Genomic DNA, 22,248 nt, shown 5'->3' with positions numbered 1-22,248 from the left:
ACTTTTCCAGATCTTAGCATGTTTATTTTAGGCTTCAAATGTGCACAAAGTGTGTAGCAAACAAAGGCATGAGTGGAGCACTCCATAAGTGCACAACCCACTGGGTTTGTATTTGGAGATGTTTCAAACAACAGTAAAATTTTAAGCCTAATAGAAATCCTTTCTAAAAGAGGAAGACTCAGTTGAGAACATTGGCATACACAAGAAGGGAATTTGAAGTGATGAGTTAATTTGTATTTGTATGTGGGAATGAAGTTAGCAAAAGATCAAGAATAAGGAAGAGAACAGATATAATGTAAAACCAATGAAGCTGCAGAAGAGAGTGAAGAAACAGCTGTTACCAACACAAATAGCCACAACAGTGGTAGTTATGAATGAAAATGGCAGGTGAATTTTAAAATAATCCGGAGAGTCTCCACTTGTTGGCAGACACAGGATGTGACTATGCATCCTGTGATCATAGTCATGAAAGTGTTCTCAGTTACTGCTGCACTTGAGAAGACCCTTCCTACTTTTTTCACCTTTTGACTAACTCAAGATTAGTCAAGAAGTAAAGCATTTGGGTCTAAGAATGCTATAGTCTCTTTAGATACCTTGAGGGCTTGGAAAGAAACTGACTGTTGTTTAACCTATTATTATTCTGTTATCGATGGGATAACCACACTATATAATGCCACTTAAAACAGCTTATGTTGCTTACTTTTCTCACTGCTGTGGCAAATGCCTAACAAAAACAACTTGAAAGAAAGGTCTGTTTGGTTTAAGTTTTGAGCGTGTGGTCTATTGTGGAGGCAGGACTATAAAGCAGCTGGCCACACTTTATCTGTAGTCAGGAAGGAGAGAGAGATGAATGCTGGTGTTCAGCTCCCTTCCTCCTTTTCTACTTTCTATTCAGTCAAAGCCTGAAACCACAGAATGGTTCTATGCACATTCATGGTGAGGTTTGTGGGCTCTTTTGAGCCTTTCTGAAAGTACCCTCACAAACACATGGAGAGGTGCATTTCTATAATGACTTACCAAAGAGTGACCATCCCACAAGCATTTTCTCAGAGTGGTCAGTAGTGTACTGGTTCTGTCAATGTGGATGTTTAAGAGCCAGGAAATGTGGTGCTCATCTGTAATCCCAGCAATTCAGAGGCAGAGACAGGAAGATCATGACTCGAATGGTAGCCTAGACTGCCTTTTGGGACCATCTTAAAAGTAAAACAAAACAAAAACTTTCTGAAATGATTAAAAGAAAAAAATGAATTTTTTAAAAGTTCTCTTATCAGCCATATCTTTTCCTGCTTTTGTTTTGATTTATTTTCACTGTATGGAAGGTGCTAGGAATATTCCCAGAGCCTCAGGCATGCTAAGCATGTGTCTTAGTTAGGATTTTTATTGTTGTGAAGAGACACCACCACTCCCTGTATTCCATTTATTAATTTGCTTATCTTCATGAACAGTTTAGCTCTATTTCATTTCCTTGTGTTGTTTTTCTCCTCAAAATTTATATTTCATATTTTACCTTTCTCAGCTTGCTCCTTCTCATTATAAGTCTTCAGTAGAGTTACCACTAAAAAACACACGACAGAGTCTATACTAGGCTGTTTTGAGATTTCCTCTGCCAAAAGAATTAATCCAAAATTCTTCACTTTAGCCTAAGGAAGACTCTCTGGTCAAAGGCAAAAAAAATTAAAAATTAAAAATTAAAAAGGCAGCTGCTTTCATCACCAAAATATCACAAGAACTAACTCTAGGTAACATACTAAAAATCTTTTCCTCTGAAACCTCTTGAGATAGCCCTCCACAGTTCATCAGATCACATTCAGCATCTCTGTCTTCCATGCTCCTACTAGTATGGCTCATTAAGCATTCTACTGCTTTCATAACCCAAATTACCAAAGTCCTCTAAACAAACATATGGTCAGGCAATACCCCAGTCCCTAGTACCAACTTCTGTCTTAGGGTTTTGTATTGCTGTGAAAAGACATCATAACCACAGCAACTCTTATAAAGAAAACATTTAAATGGGGCAGCTCGCTTACATTTTCAGAGGTTCAGTCCATTATCATCATGGTAGGAAGCATGGTGTGCAGGCAGATGTGGTGCTGGAGAAATAGCTGAAAATGCTACATCTTGTAGGAAACAAGAAGGAGGCTTGAGCAAAAGAGACCCCAAGCCCGCCTCCACAGTGACACACTTCCTCCAACAAGGCCACACCTCCTAATAGTGTCACTCCCTTTGGGGGCCATTTTCTTTCAAAACACCATAGCATGTGTTCCACCCATGAACTCCATATCCTTTTTTATTTTGAAATGGTATCAAGTGAAAGACAGTATGTGTTGTATTAAGCCAGATATATGAAATTCTGCCTGTAGTAAAGATATATATGGTATTGGGTCATGGTGATTTAGTATGTCTGTGGTCACAACATTATTTAGCCATTGTCTTAGTTGCTTTTCCTGTCCCTGTGATAAAGTGCCTTAATAAAAGCAGCTAAGGAGAAAGAGTTCACTTTGGTGCACAGTTCAAGGGTATAGTCCATCCTGGTGGGGAAGGCATGGTAGCAGGACATTGAGATATTACATTTACAGTTAAGAAGCTTTGAGTTAGGAATGTTTGTGTTCATCTCACTTTCTCCTTTTATGCAGCCAGGACCCAAGCCAGGGAAGGATGCAGCTCACTTTAGTCAGTGTTCCCACTTCATTAACCCAATCAGGGGAATCCTTCACAGGCATGCCTAAAAGATAACCTAATCATCAAACAGTTTCTCACTGGTGTTCCAAGAAGCTTGCCTCCTAGAAGACTTTAGATCCTGTAAAATTGACAGTCAACTTACCCATCATAGTCATGCTCTTGTGGAGATGTTCTTCCATGTTTCTGTCCACTACTTTCCCACCTACCCACCTATGCCTGTGCCCTCTCTGCCTTCTTCCTTCCTATTTGGACAGATTCTCAAGTATAACCACTCCTCCTAGTTTAGCTCTGGGTCCCTTTGTGTATGTTTCTCGTGCATTCTTTCTAGAGTTTAACCAGTGAGTGTTTCAATCCATGGTCCAGAGCCCTGAGCCTCACCCCCTGTGCTGTTTTCTATAAACTGAAGTTTCATGTAAGATTTCTTTTCAGAGAGAGAGGGAAAGAGAGGGAGAGAGCACACACACAAGACAGCAAAACCAAAGCAGGTGACTCCAGTTTCTCTTTGGAATGAATAGCACCCAAATCAACACCCCCATTTCTCATCTCCAAGCCAGGCTCAGGCTTTCTTTTACATAGTGGACTACAGATTCCATGAGTTTGACAAAAGTTACTATCTTTCTCCTGTCAAATTGGCTGTAGGCAACAGAAGCCCCTACTCTGTTCATTGCTTTACTGTTACTCAATTTTCACATTCATCCTTTGTTTCTGTCACATAGCATCTACAGGATTAAGGTGCTGAGCTTAGCTTTCTGACTGCTCTCTAAGCATCTGAAGATATTGCTCTGTCTGTGGACTCTTAGCCCAAAAATACACTTCAAAATCCAAGCCATATTTCAGTTTTCTAGAATGCCAGCCACCATTATGGGCCTTCACAAAGACCCAAAGTATTTCTTCCTTCCCTGTTTCAGCTGTATTGAATGACCACATTGAATCCCAAACTTAGTAACAACAGCATTTGATTTAGTGCTTTATAGCATGGATATGCTGAATACAATTCTGAGCTTCATACATATCATCTGTTAATGTTCCAAATAGTTATGTGAGCAAGGTACTGTGATTGTTAATGTTCCAAATAGTTATGTGAGCAAGGTACTGTGATTGTTTTCTAGAAGAGTAACAGAGATTAATCTATTTGCCCAAAGTCAGACCGCTGGTGGTAAGTTCAGAGCACTGAAGCAACGTGCTCGCTCTCCTTCTGTCTCTCTCTTTCACACACACACATACACACACACACACAAATGAGGAGTATTTTTTTCAAATTTTTTCTTTTCTTGGTAATTTGATGATGTGGTTTTTTAGTGTGAACTTTGTAGGTGACCAGGTCCTGTCAAAATATCAAGAAGTTGGACACACCAAAACCAGCCCTTGCCTCATTATGCTGTCCTATTACTGTACCTAAATACAGTTTGTTTGTTGAAATGATGGTGATGACAAATAAAGATAATTAATAAATTTTATACTTACCTTTCATCTGTAACCTTGTGGTTTTCTTATGCTCAGCCTCATCCTAATACATTATAGCATGCCTAATAGATGAGACAAGAGTGCTAAAGGATTGACAGGTTGACCTAGAAAGGAAAACCGCTCAGGTGCAAACTTCAGCTATGCCATTTAATTACCTTAAGCAAGATATCAAGGATCCCTTTTTGTTTCCTTACCAATAAAATGAATACAATAATGTAATGATAAAATTTAAAGTGACTTAGAAAAGTTCCTGGGGAAAATAAATTCCAAATAAGTAGTAGTTAGCTGCCCCCAGGGATTATTGGCTCCATATTGAGAATCCAATTTGTGCAAAGCACTTTGCCCTGGTATTTATACAAACATCACTTAACCTATTATTGTTAGTTTATAGGTAAGAACATTTAAATTTGGGCTAGGAAACATTAGATTACATAGTCTGCGGATGTTGTGACTACAGAATTTGATCATTGACCTGGCTGGCCCACTTAGTTCTCACAGAGGTTCTTTCACATTGTCTGCATCCTCTGAAGGTTTTAAAGCTTACCTTCACTCACTAGACAGATTGTTTCAAATTATTGTTCAACTTTCTAGCAACATTCACTCTTCCTCCTATACCAGGAATATATTATTGATTTGTTTGTTTATTTGTTTATATTTTATGTGCATTGGTGTTTTGCCTACATGTATGTCTGTGTGAGGATGTCAAGTCCCCTGGAACTGGAATTGCAGACAGTTTTGAGCTGCCATGTGGGTACTAGGAATTGAACCCAGGTGCTTTGGAAGAGCAGCCAGTGCTCTTAAACTCTGAGCCATTTCTCCACCCCAGGAATATATTCTTAAAGGGAAGAAACAGTAAGACCTAAGCAGAGGGTCAGGTTGTATGGTACATACCCATGGTTCAAGGACAGCCTGGACTGCTTAGTGAGACCCTGTAAGAAGGAAGGAAGGAAGGAAGGAAGGAGGGAGGGAGGGAGGGAGGGAGGGAGGGAGGGAGGGAGGGAGGGAGGGAGGGAAGGAGGGAGGGAGGGAGGGAGGGAGAGACGGACTTAATGAAATTATATATTTTGTGCATTTCCTGATTACTGAGTGTATAAATAAATGCTTTCATTGTTTCTACAAGGTGCTTGTAAAGACCATTAGAGTTCTCCTCAACATATTAAAGTTCGAAATTAGTATTGGATAATGGTTATATTTCCTTGTTTGTGATCTGTTAAGTGTTTTACAGTATGAAGGTCCTATAGAGCATACAGAAATTGAAAACCTACTCTCTTAGGGATTACAATTGCAACATTTACAAGGTGAACATATTTTTATGAAGTTGAAGGATTTTTCTCTATTTTTTAGTCTTGGAGTTAAGATTGGACCGCTTTGCCAGTGTCCAAGGACCCTGTATATTCTGACTTCCTTTCTCATCACAAGTCCTTGAGTGTTAGAGACCCAGGTCAGAGACAGGCCCTCCTTTCATGGGTACTCTTTTTCATGGGAGAAGACATACATATAAACAAGTTAACAAAGTCATTAGATAACTATAGCTCTGGGTCTTCTGGGCAGGAGTCTTCTTCCATGTTGAGGGGTCTAGGAAGTGACCATCTGTGCCAAGTGCACAATAAGAACTTAATAGGGCATGTTTTGCAACACACACACACACACACACACACACACACACACACACACACACACACACACACACACACCTTCCCAAAAGGGCACACACACATGCTGTTCTGCTTAGTTGGTCCTGGCTGCACTGTCTCATGCTGGGACACAGCATATGGCTTTGACTTTGTTATTTAGCCCCTGATCCTCAAAGAGACTGTCAACAATAATGGTATTCCTGTGGCAAAAGTAACACAGTGTCAGGCCATTTTCATAAGTGCTGTAATAGGATTGGTTTTCTTTCACCTTCCTTTCTACTTCCCAGGATGAAATGGAGACTAGATTCAAAGCAGCAACAGTTTGTCTAGCTATCTGTAAAAGAAAAGCTATTCGTTGGCCAAGTAGAAAATGAAAGGCAAGAAGGCAGTAATGAAGCAAAAAGGGATCTTTCTTATTATAATAGCTTCTCTCTGCTTCATGTCACTCAGAAAGATGAGAAAGATTGTAGTTTTATAGAAACTTCCACTGTACTGCAGGGTGACCTTGCTCTCAGTGCCCTGGCCAGGTGCCTACATCCCCTGTAGAAACGTGGGTTGATTTTTCAACATGAAACTAGAAACAAGTATGAAGTAATATTTTGGGTGGCAGTTGTTCTTGGGCCTGCAATTAGCTCCTCTTAACCCTCAGACTTGTCTGTGCCCCTTTCAGGCTGTTGAAGCTCAAATCCGAAGTTTTGGACAGACACCGTCTCAACTGCTCATAGAGCCCCATCCTCCCCGAGGTTCAGCCATGCAAGCGGTGAGTGCTGTTTCCAGTCTTCTCTGGACTCTTCTTCAGCTCATACCTGCTGTCTGCACCAGTCTCTCCCCATGCATGAGGTTCTCTATCATACGTGGACTACCCTTGCTATACAGTGTCGGCCTGCTCACAGCCAGCAAACACATTCTTCCCTGGAGTCTGGAGAAAATAAACAGCTCCAGTGCTGTATTTCATCAGCTCATGGTTTCTGTTGCAAGATCCAAAGGGCCACAATTGTTGTGTCTCTTCACTGTAGGACTCCTGTTACGATAAATCTTTCTGCCAAAAGCCGCCAGAGCCCCACCGCCACGTGTGAGCTTTACACCAGCTGCCCGCCCAAGTTAGGCCCAAATGAAAACACAGAAACTTGTGTTAGGTTCAAAGCTGCTTGGCCAATGACTAGGATTCCTCATCTGTTAGCTCAGTCTCAATTACCATAAATCTATATATTTTATAAGGCTTATCTTATCGGACACCTTATCAGCGTCCCTCCTTGCCGGTGGATCACCTTGTGCCGCTGGAGCAGAAGCGGAGGGGGAAAGAGAGAGACGCTTCCTGTTTCTCCTTCTTTAAATATGAGTCTCCTTGCTATGTCACTTCCTGCCTGGATCACCATTTCTCTACTTCATTTCCCAGAATCCTCTTTGACTCCTAGTCCTAACTTGCTATCTCATTGGCCAAACAGTATTTTATTTAACAATCATTAAGATAAACATACACAGTATATTCCCCATCAGACTCCATGTGTAAAATTTTAACTGTTTTTTTAGTTTGACCCTGTTTCTTTCTTTTAGTTTTTCTAGACAGGAAAACTTTAGTTTTTCTCTGTAGCTTTGGAGGCTGTCCTGGAACTTGCTCCGTAGACCAGGCTGGCCTTGAACTCACAGAGATCTGCCTGCCTCTGCTTCCAGAGTGCTGGGATTAAAGGCTTTGATACTGTTTTGCTATTATGTTTATTCTTAACATTCCTCTGTATTTTCTAGTTTCAGAATTTTAAAATTATTCTGATGTATAGGTTCACTAAAGATCAGAACTTGAGAGAAAGGAATGAATGGTATTTGGCATACACAAACCTAGATAGCTTAAAGCAGTGGTTGATTGTTTCTTGTGATTCAGACATTGATGAACATGTCTTACATACTTTCCATACTGGTTCACTAAGTCACCACTGGGAGTGGCCTGTATGGGTTTTAATCCTTAGACAGGATGGGTTACTCCCATGGTAGATCAGTAGCTAACGAGGCTTCTTGAGCCTTGCTTTGAGATCATACATCATATATGCCAAATTGCATTGGTCAAAACAAGTCAAAAGCCAGCCTAGAATCAGGACTTGAGCAGCAAATAATATGATGAAAATATTTTTTAAAACTATTGGTATTTTTTCTTGCATTATCTTTCATAAAACAGTTTACCCATTACTTTTCTAGATTTAGACTAGAGAATATAAAGTCTATATGCATTAATCTTATGAACAACTTATAATAAATCCAAGTTCCATGCTGTGTCACAGAGATGGCAGCATTGTGACAGATGGTAGGAAGGAAAGATGAACATGCAGGAGGGCCTGAGACAGAGGTGAACATGCAGGAGGGCCTGAGACAGGGGTGATGCCCTGCTGGCTGGCCTCTCATTTTTCTCTCTCCTCCCTTTTTTCTGTGTCTTTTTCTTTTTTTCCTCTTAGAGCCCTTTTTCTTCCTCCAGGGGTTTTCCTTTTTTCCTATAGTAATGTGACTCAGCCATAAGAAACTACATTTAAAAAATTATTTTTATCACTATTTCTCTAGTGTATGTAAACCAGCGAAATCAGATGTAAATGAACAGCAAGGCTGACTGTAGTACACAGAAAGAAACACGCAGAATGCATTTTTAGCGAGAACAATGAAAGATGATGTATGAACACAGAAAGAATTATTTACATTATTTACATTTACATTTACATTAATGAGTTAGTGTTGGTAATAGTTTAAGGATGGGACTTAGGCTGTGGAGTGATGTTTCATAGAAACCCTTCTACTGCTCCATTGACATGCTCCAGGGTCACTGCACAGCCTCGGTTCTTGGGTCCATGTACCATTTCTTCCTTGTGGCAAAAGATTATTATATTGGCTCCTAGACACAATCTGTAGGGTAGAAGGCCTTTTTTTTTTAATTAGTTCAAATTAGGAAGGGATTGTTTCACATATCAATCCCTTCTCCCTCCCCTCACCCCTACTCTTCCTCCCCTCCCCCGACCTACCCCCCACCCCATCCACCCTCCATTCCCCAGGCAGGGTAGGGCCCTCAACGGGAGCTCCCCAAAGTCCACCACATCATCCTAGGCCGGGCCTAGGCCCTCCCCCATGTGTCCAAGCTGAGACAGTGGGATGGGCTCTCAAAGTCCCTTCTTACACCAGGGAAAAATACTAATGCACTACCAGGGGCCCCCTAGAGTGGAGAGGCCTCCTCATTGACATCCATGTTCAGGGGTCTGGATCAGTCCTATACTGGCCTCCCAGATAGTAGTCTGGGGTCCATGTGCTTCCCCCTTGTTCAGGCCAGCTGTTTGTGTGGGTTTCACCACCCTGGTACTGACCCCTTCGATCTTCATTCCTCCCTCTCTGCAAATAGGTTCCAGAGTTCAGTTCAGTGATTATCTGTGGGTGTCTGCCTCTGCTTCCATCAGCCACTGGATGAGGGCTCTAGGATGGCATAAAAAGTAGTCATCAATCTCATTTTAGGGGAAGGGCGTTTAGGTTATCCTCTCTATCATTGCCTGGATTGTCAGTTTGTGTCATCCTTGTAGATCTCTGGAAATCTCCCTAGTGCCAGATCTCTCCTTGGACCTATAATGGCTCCCTCTAATTATGGTATCTCTCCTGCTTGCCTCTATTCTTCCCACAACTCAATATTTCTGCTCCTCTATTTCCTCCTCTCCTCTCCTCTCCTCTTCTCCTCCTCTCATTCTGGCAGCTCCCTCTCCCCTACCCTCATGCTCCCAATTAGCTCAGGAGATCCTGCCCCTTTCAATTCCTGGGGTCCATGCGTTTTTCCCTTAGAGTCCTTCATGTTTCCTAGTTTCTTTGGTTAAGAGAAGGCCTTTCTTATCTTTATCCTTTGAACTGAATATCTTAAGTCCTTTTCAGACTGGTACAAATTCTATTTTTAATCTGATGCATAAGTGGGTATCAAAGAAAGGCACATTAAAAAGAAACCATGGTTTCCAGCAAGCATACCATTAACCTTGGAAGACTGAATGAGATTTGGCTAGCTGTTTCCTACCTTTTCTCTGCCTGACTGGCAGAAGCTCCTAGGATTAACAAGAGTTTATTTCTCTCTGCATTTTATCAGTTCTCAGTTTATCTACAGCTGCTGCCATTGGCACAGCCCAGCCCAGCTGGGCGGAGCATGTTCTCCTACCCAGAGTTCCTGAGCTGCATCCTCAGGGAAGAGCATGTTCTCCTTCCTAGGATACAATGGAGCTCCTAGAGTTCTGCCTAAGAAGCCGATTGGAAGGACACTTGGTTGTAAGCAGCAGTGGGCAGTTATAGAAGTTGTGCCTATTGCTTGCTGTGTAAAATATCTTGTCCTTGCCATGTAGCCAAGAGTTGGCCCTAAGATTCACTATATAAACACAATGTTCTTCCTACACACTGAGTTGTTTTTTTGTTTGTTTTTTTTTCATGCTTTTTAGGACTATAAACATCAATTTAAGCCTAGTAATATTTACAGTATGAGCTGCTAATCTCAGAAAAATGTAGGAACTTCCTTTCAGGGAGACTTTATGATTATGTTGTACTCTGATTTTCTCTGAGTTTATAAATTGACTTTAGTAAATATTATTTTTAAACAATACACTTGAAAACTAAGGCTTAGGATGCAGAAATGGTGTTTATTTTCTTCTCACTGGATTTTTTAAAAGCTTGCTTATAGGACATTGCCACTGCTCTTTGTTCCTAATCTTCTAGACCCAATTTCATTAAAACAATATACATGGGTCTTTATATAAAAAATTACTGGTATCAGGGTTTTTTTTTTTTAAGAATTTAGGGCCTACTTTTTATTGATTGTTTTTACTAACATTCAGATGAGTTCCCATCCAACTGCCTCCCACCATACACACATATGAATATAGCAGAAATTAAAGCCACCTCGTGCTGCGATAAGTGCAGGAGCCATAATATACACCAGGTGTAGTAATTAGCAGGCACACGAAGGCTGCCTATTTGTCTGGTTTTGCTGCTGTTGCTGTATCCCCCTGTGTTTTCACACCATCAGATAGTTGGATTTAATTGAGGCCACATCAGATGAGGCATTACTGACACCTTTAATTGAATGAGCATCCAGGGAGGATTAACTCATAATATTGATTGGCTTTTAGCCACTTGCTCAGAAGGGTGTCTGGGTAGCTTATTAGTTGCCTTTATTTACACCTTTATGCAAAGAGTGCAAATAGGAAATCTTAGTGCAATATGTTTTTCTAAGTACTCTTAATAACTTTTTTAAAAGGACTGATAATAAAAATGCAAATGTATTTAATTTTTTATTAGCAGTTCTGAATAAATGTGTTAAATATATGTGCTTCCACATTTACATATACCTGGTATTTTGAAATATGATGGTAGGAAAGCAGCCAGAAGCATTTCATCAAAGTGTTTCAGTTCTGAATGATACTAATCAGCTATTAGAAAATAGACATGGTCGGAGAGAACTGCTGAAAATGCACAGTGCAATTACTGTGTGATAGCAGAGGACCACAAAGGACAAATAAAGCCAGTAAATTAGACCAGTGTTTTATGTATCTTAGGTTATGACATATGGACTGTAGGAATGATCCAAACCCTCAGTAGTCTTCAAGATTTATTTTGTTGCTGGTTATGAGAGGAGTAGTTTGCATAGTATTTTCAGTTAATTTCTGACTTTTCTAAGGACTTGTCAAAATGTCTTGATCTTTAAGGGTATTTTTGTTGTTTGTAACTGAGAGGGAAAAGAAGCATCAGTATTTCTTTTTGCACCTGTTTATGGCTTGATTGTAGTATATAAACATATTGCTTTACATTTGTACATTTACATTGCTTTGAAACAACTTTGTAATTAAGATTATATATTACACTCATAAATTCTCCACCATAATAATAAATGCATGCTTCCTACTTTTAAAAACTGCATTTGTTTTAATCATGACTCAGCTATCAAAATCTTTATTCTACTCAAGGCTTACTTTTGATTGTCTTTGGAAATTACCTTAGCTTGCTTTTGTGTCATTTGCCTATTCTCATTCTTTTTATTTTTGTTTAAAATGAAAAGATCACTGAGTGACACATGATAGCAATGGGCATGGATTAATACAGCCCCCAATACATTGAATCTAAATCACACCATCTCTTAGTATTGCATGGCAGTAGGCAAGGAAAGGGAGCCAATAAAATATGTAGACTTTTTTTTTAATGTATTTAATGTGCACTGGTGCTTTGTCTGTATATACTCTGTGTGCAGACATCAGAGTCCCTGGAACTGAGGTTACAAACAGTTGTGAGCTGCCATGTGGGTGCTGGAAATAGAACCCAGATCCTCTAAGAGCAGTCAGTGATCTTTACCACTTAGCCATCTTTCCAGCCCAAATTTGGAGACAAAGTGTTTAGTTAATGCATCCTACTTCAGTCACCAAAAATATCAACATGAACTGGAGATGTGGCTCTGTGGTAGAGCATTTGCTTAACATGTTGGTGGCCCAAGGTTCAGTCCCCAGTGCTGGGGGTGGAGGTGGGGACATGCTAATGCTATGTGCATTGGTAAAGCAAGCCAATCATAAACAGTTGTGCAAACCTTTCTGAATACCACACTTCAACTTGCAGCCTGCTTTAACATCATCTTCCTCTTCTCTCCCGTATCCTCCCTCTCTTTGTCTTCTCCCTGTTTACTTGGGTCTTGTCTGTCCACTCAACAGTATCTCCTCCTGCAGAGTCCATTGATGTTCACAGACCAAGCCCAGCAAGATGTCATCATGGTCCTAAAGTTCCCTTCAAACTCTCCTGTCACCCATGTTGCAGCCAACACCCAGCCAGGTTTGGCAACTCCTGCTGTCATCACTGTCACTGCTAACAGGCTCTTTGCTGTAAACAAGTGGCACAACCTTCCTGGTGAGTAAGAAATACCCAAATGCTTAAACATTAACCTCAGCCAAAATGGTGAATAGTTTAAAGGCTTAAAGAGATCGAGAAGCATACAGTGTAAATCTTAAAACATAAGCTATTTTTAGCATCTGATGGTTTATCAATAAATACTGTTTCTAACATAATATTTATTTCTAACAAAATATTTTAATATAATAGTACTCTGTGTTATGTCTGTAAATGGTGTATAATTATCAGGTACCCGCTTCCCAAATCACTCATTTGGATTAAATCTGATGAAAAACTTTCTTTCATCTAGAATCTACCAGAAGTTCTACTTTTTTGCTCTTTTGCAGCTCTGATGATCAAACCTAAAGTCTTATACAGAAAATGTTGTTCTACTAGTTAAATCTCTGCCCCCCCCACCTCAACTTTATCCTTTTATGCATGGCATGGTAGAATTTGTTGTGGACCATATAAATGACAGAGTACAAATACCCATTAGTGCATTCTTCTTCCACTGAGTGCTAAATAGCCATATTCAATTGAAATAATCATTAGAATCCAAAACCATCTGTCTTAGTTAGGGTTTCTATTGCTGTGAAGAGACACCATTACCCTGACAACTCTTATAAAGGAAAAACATTTAATTGGGGTGGCTTACATTTCAGAGGTTCAGTCCATCATCATCATGGCAGCATGCAGGCAGACATAGTGCTTGTTACATCATGATATGCAGGCAATGGGAAGTGATCTGTTTCACTGGAAGTAGCTTGAGCATAGAAGACCTCAAAGTCCCCTTCCACAGTGACACACTTCTTCCAACAAAGCTAAACCTCCTAATAGTGCCACTCCCTTTGGGGGCCATTTTCTTTCAAACCACCACACCATCCAAGTTAGAGTTATAATTAAAATAACCACTAGAATCCCAGTCCAAGTTGAAAGAAGTATCAGCATTTACCTACAGTATCCCTCTAATATCTTCACCAGTAAAGACACTAAGCCTAGGGAGCTGCTTCATTCACCAATATTGTGGCTGATCAGTGGCAGTTGGAACTCAGGTGTTCTGACTACACCTCAGTGAATTAATTACTGATTATTTTGGAGCAGGAATATTAGGACCTGAATTGTTTTTTTCCACTGTAATTCTTTTTTTAAAACTCTTTTAAAATGGAGTGTGTATTTTACCTGCATATACCATGTGTGTGCAGTGTCTGTGGAGGCCAAAAGATGGTGACAGATCCCCTAGGACTGGAATTACAGATAGTTGCTAGCTGCCATGTGGTAACTGGGAACAGAATCTGAATCCTCTAGAAGAGCAGCCAGTGCCCTTAACTACTGAGCCATCTCTCTAGCCCCCACTATAATTTTAAAAATATTGTGAAGAAGTTTGAAAAATTTGCTCAAGTCCTAAAGATAATAGGCTTTCCTTCAAAATTGGCTAATGATACATACAGGTAGAGATGGTTTGGTGTTCTGCTTATCATTAAATCTGTGAAGATTTTGTAAAACACCTGAACCTGAAGTGGTTGCAAAGGAGAGCCTTATCCAAATTAAATGTAAGAGATTTTGGAGTGAAGCAAAATACATTCAAACAAAAACTGGCATATTGGCTAAATTCAATAAGGAATCTTTCAAAAAAGAATCAGTAATTGGCATGAAAATTGATCATACATAGCCATTTTCATGGTCAATGGGAATGATAGTGTGTGTATAAATGCCAGTATTTGATTAGAGAACAGATTTCTAAAAAGTGAGAACAGTAAGATTGAAACAGTTCCTTAATGCTTCTATAACTGTCTTTTTATTCTTGTTTCTTCAAGAACATGCTTATGTTTGGGAGTGAACATTTTAAGAACTGTAATTGTTCTTTTCTCTAATTCCTACTCATGAGAAGAAGAGCAAACTAGTGAGCACTAGAAGATTTCCCTATTTGTGTAGTTACCCAGGAGCTCTGCAAATATCCCAATGTGAGTGGCACCAGGATAGCCACAGATGATGCTTCCACTAGGTGACTGACTAGCAGCTTGAGAACTCAGTTTTAACTGAATGACAGCATCATGATGGAGAGACAGATCTTTCAACTGTTGGAAAGCCTAAGCTACATTAAGGAACTGAAAAACGCTTAAAGTCTTGAGGACTAAGTGCCTCATATTTATTTTGAACTAGTATATCTCTAACTTGCTTCCTTTAATACTTGATAGACAGGAGTTTCCTTCCCAAGTCCACTTTCTATAAATATGCAAAGTAACTTAATGTCTGGTTCCACCACTAGAGTTCCACTCACGTATATCCTTCTGTCCTAGCACAAGCACGCCTTTTAAAGATGAGAGCCTGGAGCTAGCATGGTTCTGCAGTCTTTGCCTGTCATTGTCTTCAGTGAGCTGTCATTGCCACATATCTATTTCATTAGTAGTATTTGTTCCTGCCCTTCACCTACATAGTACCCTCACAGTGTGACATAGCAACTTGCCACAGACAAATGCAAAGAATGGCAAATGGGCATTGTCATTCTAGAATGTGATATCCAGATTTGAGCTACACTTACATAAAAAAAAAAAAAAAAAAAAAAAACCCTAGGCCGGGCATTGGTGGCACTCGCCTTTAATCCCAGCACTCAGGAAGCAGAGGCAGATGGATCTCTGTGAGTTTGAGGCCAGCCTGGTCTACAGTGCGAGTGCCAGGATAGGCTCCAAAGCACTGTCTCGAAAAACTCAAAAAAAAAAAAAAAAAAAAAACCATCTGAGCATAATTCGATTATATATGTGCCATGTGCCTCATTTCAGGTTTATTTGGAGGACCCTGATTTTTTGTCCTATCACGTAATCCCTTTACCTGTCAGTATGTGTTGATTTAGAACAGAAATCCCTAGCAGTTCTTCTTGGTGAATGTCAAATTCATATTCAATCAGTTTTTCTTAAATTTTTTATTCTGTTTTCTTCTGAGGACCTAGGGTTTCCATAGCTGTTCATTGGGCTGGCTTTGCTTTTTCTTCAAGTAATGTTTGTGTCCTCATTTACAACACAAATACTTTCTGTCAGTTATAAGCTAAGGAGTATAGCATATTCAAAGGCCTGGACTCAACCCCAAGTATTCAAAACAAAACAAGACACAAATTTAATCTCCTCTCATTAAAAGAACTTTGAAGAGCCTTCTGATCATCCTATGGGGTACACTGACTCAATCCCTCAACAACTGTAGAGTATATGTTGAGCTGTATTCAGTTGTTCTGTTTGTAGCTCAAATGACAGATAATGACAAATTCACTTGGTACAACTTATGCTATCTAATCTCTATCATAGAGCAGGAAGCTGAAGCACAGCAGCTACATGACTTACCCAAGGTGGCAGAGGTAAAATTGGAGGCTGGCTGAACTCCTGAAGCTCCTTTCTCCAGCAATTGACTATGTTTCAATGGTCTCAGGTCTCAGAGCAGAGTCCCATTCTAAATGACACTAGTGTGGCTGGAAGTCATTGGCTCTGCTGTGTAGATCAGAGGCTGAGTGCATTTTTCCTAACATTCTCTGTGATTATCTACAATTCCTTAATCAACAAAGCTGGTAAAATCATCAGAACGATACACCTTGGTTTCAGCTTCTTCAGTTTCTTATACACACCTACATTTTTTATTGACAGTATTGGTCTCACTCAGACTTTATCAATATTAAAGCTTGCCAAGCATCCTTGAAAAGTTGACATTTAATAACCAGCAAAAGTATACCCTAATAAGTTTCAAAGTAATCTAATGAGCTCATAAAATGCACTGTGTTTTATTTTCAATCATAAACCTCCTGATATCCAATAGTACTGAGCAGAGCCTGGGGATCATCCAAGCAATGCTGGCAATACTTGTGCTTTTAAAAGTAGATACTGACTAGGGTGAAGAGCAGTCATCTGAGGAAAAGAATTCAGAAAGGGGCCTAAAATTTAGTGATTAGAACTATGAATCTGAAAAGGTCACCCATTCTACACTTTATCTTATGGTTTACAAAGCCACAAGTCATAGAGCAAGCCAGTGGTGTTTCCTCTCTACCTAAAGTCTTTCCATTTCTTGCAGAGAAATAGCTTACAAAACCTCTATTCAATTACAGTATAACTATGCCTGCATCTATAAAACCATTTTGAGAATGGAACAAACTATTCTTAGCATGGATTGATTTTTCTAACTCATTTGCTTCTCAGGGTATTTTTAATTCAAAACCATGGAAATATTAAATATTAATAAAACTTTGTAAAAACCCTCACTCCAATCTTTAAGAAAATATTTCAGTCAAATTCATTTAACTAAAACATTTATCTGTGGATTCCTTTATTTTATTCAAACTTTCAATTGATTGATTTTTGGTGATGGATGAAACACTAAACATTCCCTGACTTGGAGCATCCCCTTTCTCCATCATAAACTGACATGTCTGTGGATCCTCTGTGCTGCAGCATTCAAAACTGCCTTTTTAAGAAGTAACAAAAAAATAGTATTTGCTACAGTCAGCAGATGGTTGTCACATTTTGTTTTCAGCACGCTTTACCACTTAATTTTGTTTTGTTGCAGCATCAGAGGCTGCCAGTCAAGCATCTGCTATAGCTTATGGTCTAGGACTGGAGCCACCACAATGGCACATGTTCAGAACAGCACTAATCTAAAATAAATGTTTAATAAGCTAGCCATGAAAGCACCTGGACTTTTATTCTCTAAATTTCACAAAACTGCTTGAAAGACTTGGAGGTTGGAAACAATTCTACATGAGGTTGACTGTGCATTTTTGTAGTTAAGTGTATGAAAAATAATGTTCTTTTCTTCTTTTGTGAATTCCAGCTCACCAAGGTGCTGTACAAGACCAGCCATACCAGCTGCCAGTGGAAATCGATCCTCTCATAGGTCTGTCACTTCTTTCTCTCTTTGCGATTCATTAAGCTCTGTATGGTGGCCCTGAAGTGTAGATTACAGTTGTTTTTCACTTGCTGGTTGCTGGGAATGGAATTTTCCTGATAAACCATTTGCATGCAAATTGGAATGCAATGAGCTGTGGCTATGCTGGTATTTCATCAACTCCCCCTCGTTGGTTTGCCTAATTTGAACAGGCCTAGGACTCGTGTCACTGAAAATTAATATGGATGCTGTAATAATGTGTGATTGAGAATGCGCATGAAGTACTGTCAGGATAATATTGGATCTTTTCATCACTCAGACTTGTTGATGAGCAGGAGCGAGGCGCGTTATGATGAATTGGTGCAAACGTAATGTGATGGAGCTTCTTTGCTAGGGAAATTTTCATAATAACAGTGGGATTCTTAGCAGCACTGTGTTGAGAAAAATAAAACTGTAATGCCAGGGTCTCATCATTAAAGGAGATCAATCCTTTCTTCCTAGGCCCTCAGTTGAGTCAGAGGGGATTAATGTGCAATTGCAGAGCAGTTTCCAAGTTGAAATATATTGCCCAACCAAGGGTAGTGTTAAGATATTTGTATTCATTTTCCTAGAGTCCTACAGCCAATAAATTGCCATTGGAAGTTAAATTTGTTGAGGGAGAAGAAAAAAATAGGGAGGAGACTAGAAAGAGCCACTGGGAACGACAAGAGCATCTGCAGCAAATGACTTAGAATTTTTAATTGCTGTTATGGTTTGGAGTCAGCTGAAATCTCTAGTTAGCATTTGTCACTCTTATGCATTGGGATTTCAAATGTGGTGTCACCAAGAAGGTTAAGCCTGATAACTTTTAGAATGAAACCCTTAATTGCCTTACCATGGGGGTAAGCAACCAGCATGGATATTTGGCCTTGAATTTTGGCAAGTTAACCCTGAGCAAATAAATTTGTTAGAATGTTACCATTTTACATTTTGCAAATGAATGAGCAGATTTATTTTTTAAAAATCTACAGTGCTCCCTATTTGTATGTTACCCTTCTTTTCATTGAAGGCTTTACCACAACAGAACAATAAATAGTTATCATTCACATAATGATTTTCTACTACAGGATGAACAAAACTTTAAATTCAAAAACAATTCATTAATCATTTCCCCAGTAAATTCTATTCTGAATTTCATTCTGGTTCCTTAATTTCATTTTGCTTTAAAAAGATACTATTTGCTACTTGTTAAAAGTAACAAAGCAAAATGCTCACTGTGTAGTTTTAAAATCAGGAAAATAAAGCCCAGTTGCTAAGACATGTAAAACACTCTTTCTGAATTATAGGTTCACTGTTTGCTTTAAAACATGGCAATGAATATTCTGTAATATAATTAAGTGAATTCAGCCAGTGTGGGCAAAGTTTCTTGGTAAAAGGCCAAATATTAAATATTTCAGGCTTTGTGGGTCTTAAGGTTTCAGACACAGTTATTTAACTCTTTCATCACAGTACAAAAGCCACCATGAACAACATATGAACAAATGAATGTGACTGCTTTTTTTTTTTAGTTTTTTTTAGTTTTTTTTTTAGTTTTTTTTGAGACAGGGTTTCTCTGTGTAGCATTGGAGCCTATCCTGGCACTTGCTCTGGAGACCAGGCTGGTCTTGAACTCACAGAGATCCGCCTGCCTCTACCTCCCAAGTGCTGGGATTAAAGGCATGTGCCACCAACGCCCTGCTGTGACTGCTTTTCAACAATGCTTCATATTTAAAGATTGCACGGGTCAGATTCAGCCTGTACGTCATGGTTTACCACAGGAGCTTCCAGATCATTGGCCATCAAACAGCCCCTCCACTTACTAAAGTAACTGTCTTATGTAGCCCATCCTGGACTCAAGTTTAGTATGTGACCCAGGAACACAACCCCAGTCTCCTTCTCATTAATCTTAAAAGTTTTTTATCATGCTGGATGGTGGTGGTGGCACCTTTAATCCCAGCACTTGGGAGGCAGATCTCTGAAAGTTCAAGGCCAGCCTGGTCTACAAAACTACACAGAGAAACCCTGTCTGGCGGGGGTGGGGTGGGGGTGGGAGTCATAATTTCAAATAGTTAAAACTTCTGGCTTAGTAGAAAATATTTATAATATATCCAATGAAATCCCAATATCAAAATGAATTGATATTCAACATCTTTTATGTTTAAAAATACATACAAAAACCTTTGATTACCCTATTATATTTTTCAGCCATATAAACATACGTCTATAGACTTAATTTTTTTTTTTTTTGAGACAGAGTTTCTCTGTGTAGCTTTGGAGCCTATCCTGGCACTTGCTCTGTAGACCAGACTGGCCTCAAACTCACAGAGATCTGCCTGCCTCTGCCTCCTGAGTACTGGGATTGAAGGCGTGTGCCACCAACGTCCCGCTGGGGTATGATTTTTTAAAAATTTATTTTCAAGTTTCTTCTTAATGAAGTATAAAAAAACTGAGCCTTGAATGCATAGAAATATTTAAATTTATCTGGGCAGTGGTAGCACATGCCTTCAATCCCAGCACTCAGGAGGCAGAGGCAGGCGGATCTCTGTGAATTCAAGGCCAGCCTGGTCCACAGAGCTTGTTCTAGACAGCCTCCAAAACAATACAGAGAAACCTTATCTCAAAAAAACAAAACAAAACAAAAAATTCACACCCCAAAAGTGAAATAAAGATCTTAAAATAATTACACTGAGTAATCTTTACAGTTTTTCTTTGTTTTGAGGTGTGTGTGTGTGTGTGTGTGTGTGTGTGTGTGTGTGTGTCTTAAAGTCTCATAGTGCATGCCTTTAATCCCAGCAACTTGGGAGGCAGAATCAAGCAGATGCTTGAATTCTAGGCCAGCCTGGTCTACAGAGTGAGTTCCAGGAAGGCCAGGGCTACACAGAGAAACCCTGTCTAAAAAAATGAAAATAACAACAACAAAAAAGTCTCATTTTATAGCCTCAGTTAACCTGGAACTCATTATATAGCAAACTGGCCTTGAACTCAAGATCTTCTACTGCAGCCTTATAGGTCCTAGGTTCATAAGTGTGTGCCACCACTCCTCACTTTGACACTTATAATTAGTTATATAGGCTTTTTAGTGTGACACTGGAGGTCCAGCTCTGGGCTTCAGCAGTGCTCCACACATGTTCCACCACTGAAGTATATTCCAGTCCTGTAATAAGCTTTAATAATGTTAATGAAATGTAAAAGCAAGCACTTACTGGAAATAAGTCTTCAGTTAACTAGATGCTGTGTTTTCCCTTCTAATAGCTCATGTATTGATGAACATTGTTTAGTTCTAAGTTGGCTAAGATTTGTCCAATAGATCTATTCCTATTACTTTGGTTTTGTAGCTGGAGAATGTTACATAAGAAAGTAGATGAGAAAGGGAAATGTTTTGTTTTAATAATGCTATACAGATCTTTGAACTCTTTCTAATATATAGAAAATTCATGTAGTGATCTATTAAGAAGTGTCTTTATGGTCTAATATTAGGTAGCTTTCCTTTTAACAATGCTGTTGAAACTTACTTTTAATGATTTGTTAATTGACAGTGTGATTGGATCCCCATTCCAGTTTTGTAAAGCCATCTGACCTCCAAAATGATGACACCAAGGCACTCACTTTTTAATGTCATCAATAATTTTATTGTTCCTGTACTTGACTCCCAAGAGATTTTAATCCCCAGGGGTAAAGAACCATAGTGAGATTATGCATGGAAGGGAATATAACATGGTTTCATCTAAAGTAAAAGAAGAAATAAGAAAGGAAAACTCACAGGAGAATTCTAAGGCAAATCAGTTTCAGACAAGAGAATATATGAAAGTTGAGGAACTAGAAATTGATTCCAATAAAACCATCTGTGCTCTGTCCCATGGGAAGTCTTATACTCCCCAAAGTAGTCATGCCCCAGTTTAGATGCTGTTTATCTAATCAAATGTTTTATAATCTCCTACAAATACATATTGTGGGATTGAATCACTAGAACATTGAGATAATATAAATGCTATTATAAATTGGATAGGATAGACAGCAAAGGGATGTACAAATGGACTAATGGATGGATGGATAGATGGCTGGATGAGGACCTTTTCAGTGTTAAACTGCAAGTAAGCATTCACTTATAAAGTAGTTCATCTGCTGAGTGTAATGGTACATACCTATAGGAGATAGAGGCAGGAGGACCTCCAGTTGAAGGCAATCCTAAACAGAGTGAGACCTTTTCTCAAAAAACAGAAGCCAAAACAAACAAAAACTAGTTCATCTGAATGCTGACAGAATATCAGCCTTTACTCATGGGTGCTATGATCCCTCAGTTCAGAATTATGTGCATGCCTAACCTCCTTGTAATTAATAGTCTAATAGCAAAAAGTCATATAAATACTGGCAAAAAGGGACATTTTAAAAGGTTCTGTGTATAGTGAAGTGTGGCAGTAATTGGTGTGGGAAGTACTACACACATTATTTCCCTAGGTTTCATGGACTATATGTATCTCAGTTTCACTGCAGTAGGGTATTCTCTCTGTGTGATTCATGGTCATATCTGTAAAACCTTCCCTCATCTACCAGCAACTTCCTTTTGTGTGAGGAGGAAAACTGATCCCCCAACTGGAATTCTTTACTATTGCTGCTATTTCCTACTTCTATTAACCTCCCAAAGCATATTCAAACAGGTACCTGCTGATTTTAAATGTAAGTTGTGTTAACAGACATTAAGCAGGATTCTGTATGTTTACTTGCATGTAGGGTGTGTTTT

General features: G+C 39.3%; 1 protein-coding gene across 6 annotated transcripts in view; it reads left to right on the top strand.

Annotated features, from left to right (window-relative positions):
• Nucleotides 1-22,248, top strand: part of Lrba (LPS responsive beige-like anchor protein) — a 561,457-nt gene that overhangs the window by 508,943 nt on the left and 30,266 nt on the right. For 4 of the 6 annotated variants that reach the window (XM_027392996.2, XM_027392995.2, XM_035452024.1 and 1 more), the window contains 3 exons: nucleotides 6,448-6,537; nucleotides 12,461-12,653; nucleotides 17,439-17,501. In XM_027392996.2, the coding sequence (XP_027248797.1) occupies nucleotides 6,448-6,537; nucleotides 12,461-12,653; nucleotides 17,439-17,501 (346 nt within the window). The remainder of the gene's footprint in view (nucleotides 1-6,447; nucleotides 6,538-12,460; nucleotides 12,654-17,438; nucleotides 17,502-22,248) is intronic. The other 2 variants (XM_027392998.1, XM_027392999.2) reach the window with 1 other exon arrangement.

Source organism: Cricetulus griseus, assembly GCF_003668045.3.
Source record: "Cricetulus griseus strain 17A/GY chromosome 1 unlocalized genomic scaffold, alternate assembly CriGri-PICRH-1.0 chr1_0, whole genome shotgun sequence".
In the NCBI taxonomy this organism is placed as follows: Eukaryota; Metazoa; Chordata; class Mammalia; order Rodentia; family Cricetidae; genus Cricetulus; species Cricetulus griseus.
Note: the sequence above shows the minus strand (reverse complement) of the source record. Positions and strands in the feature narration are given on the sequence as shown.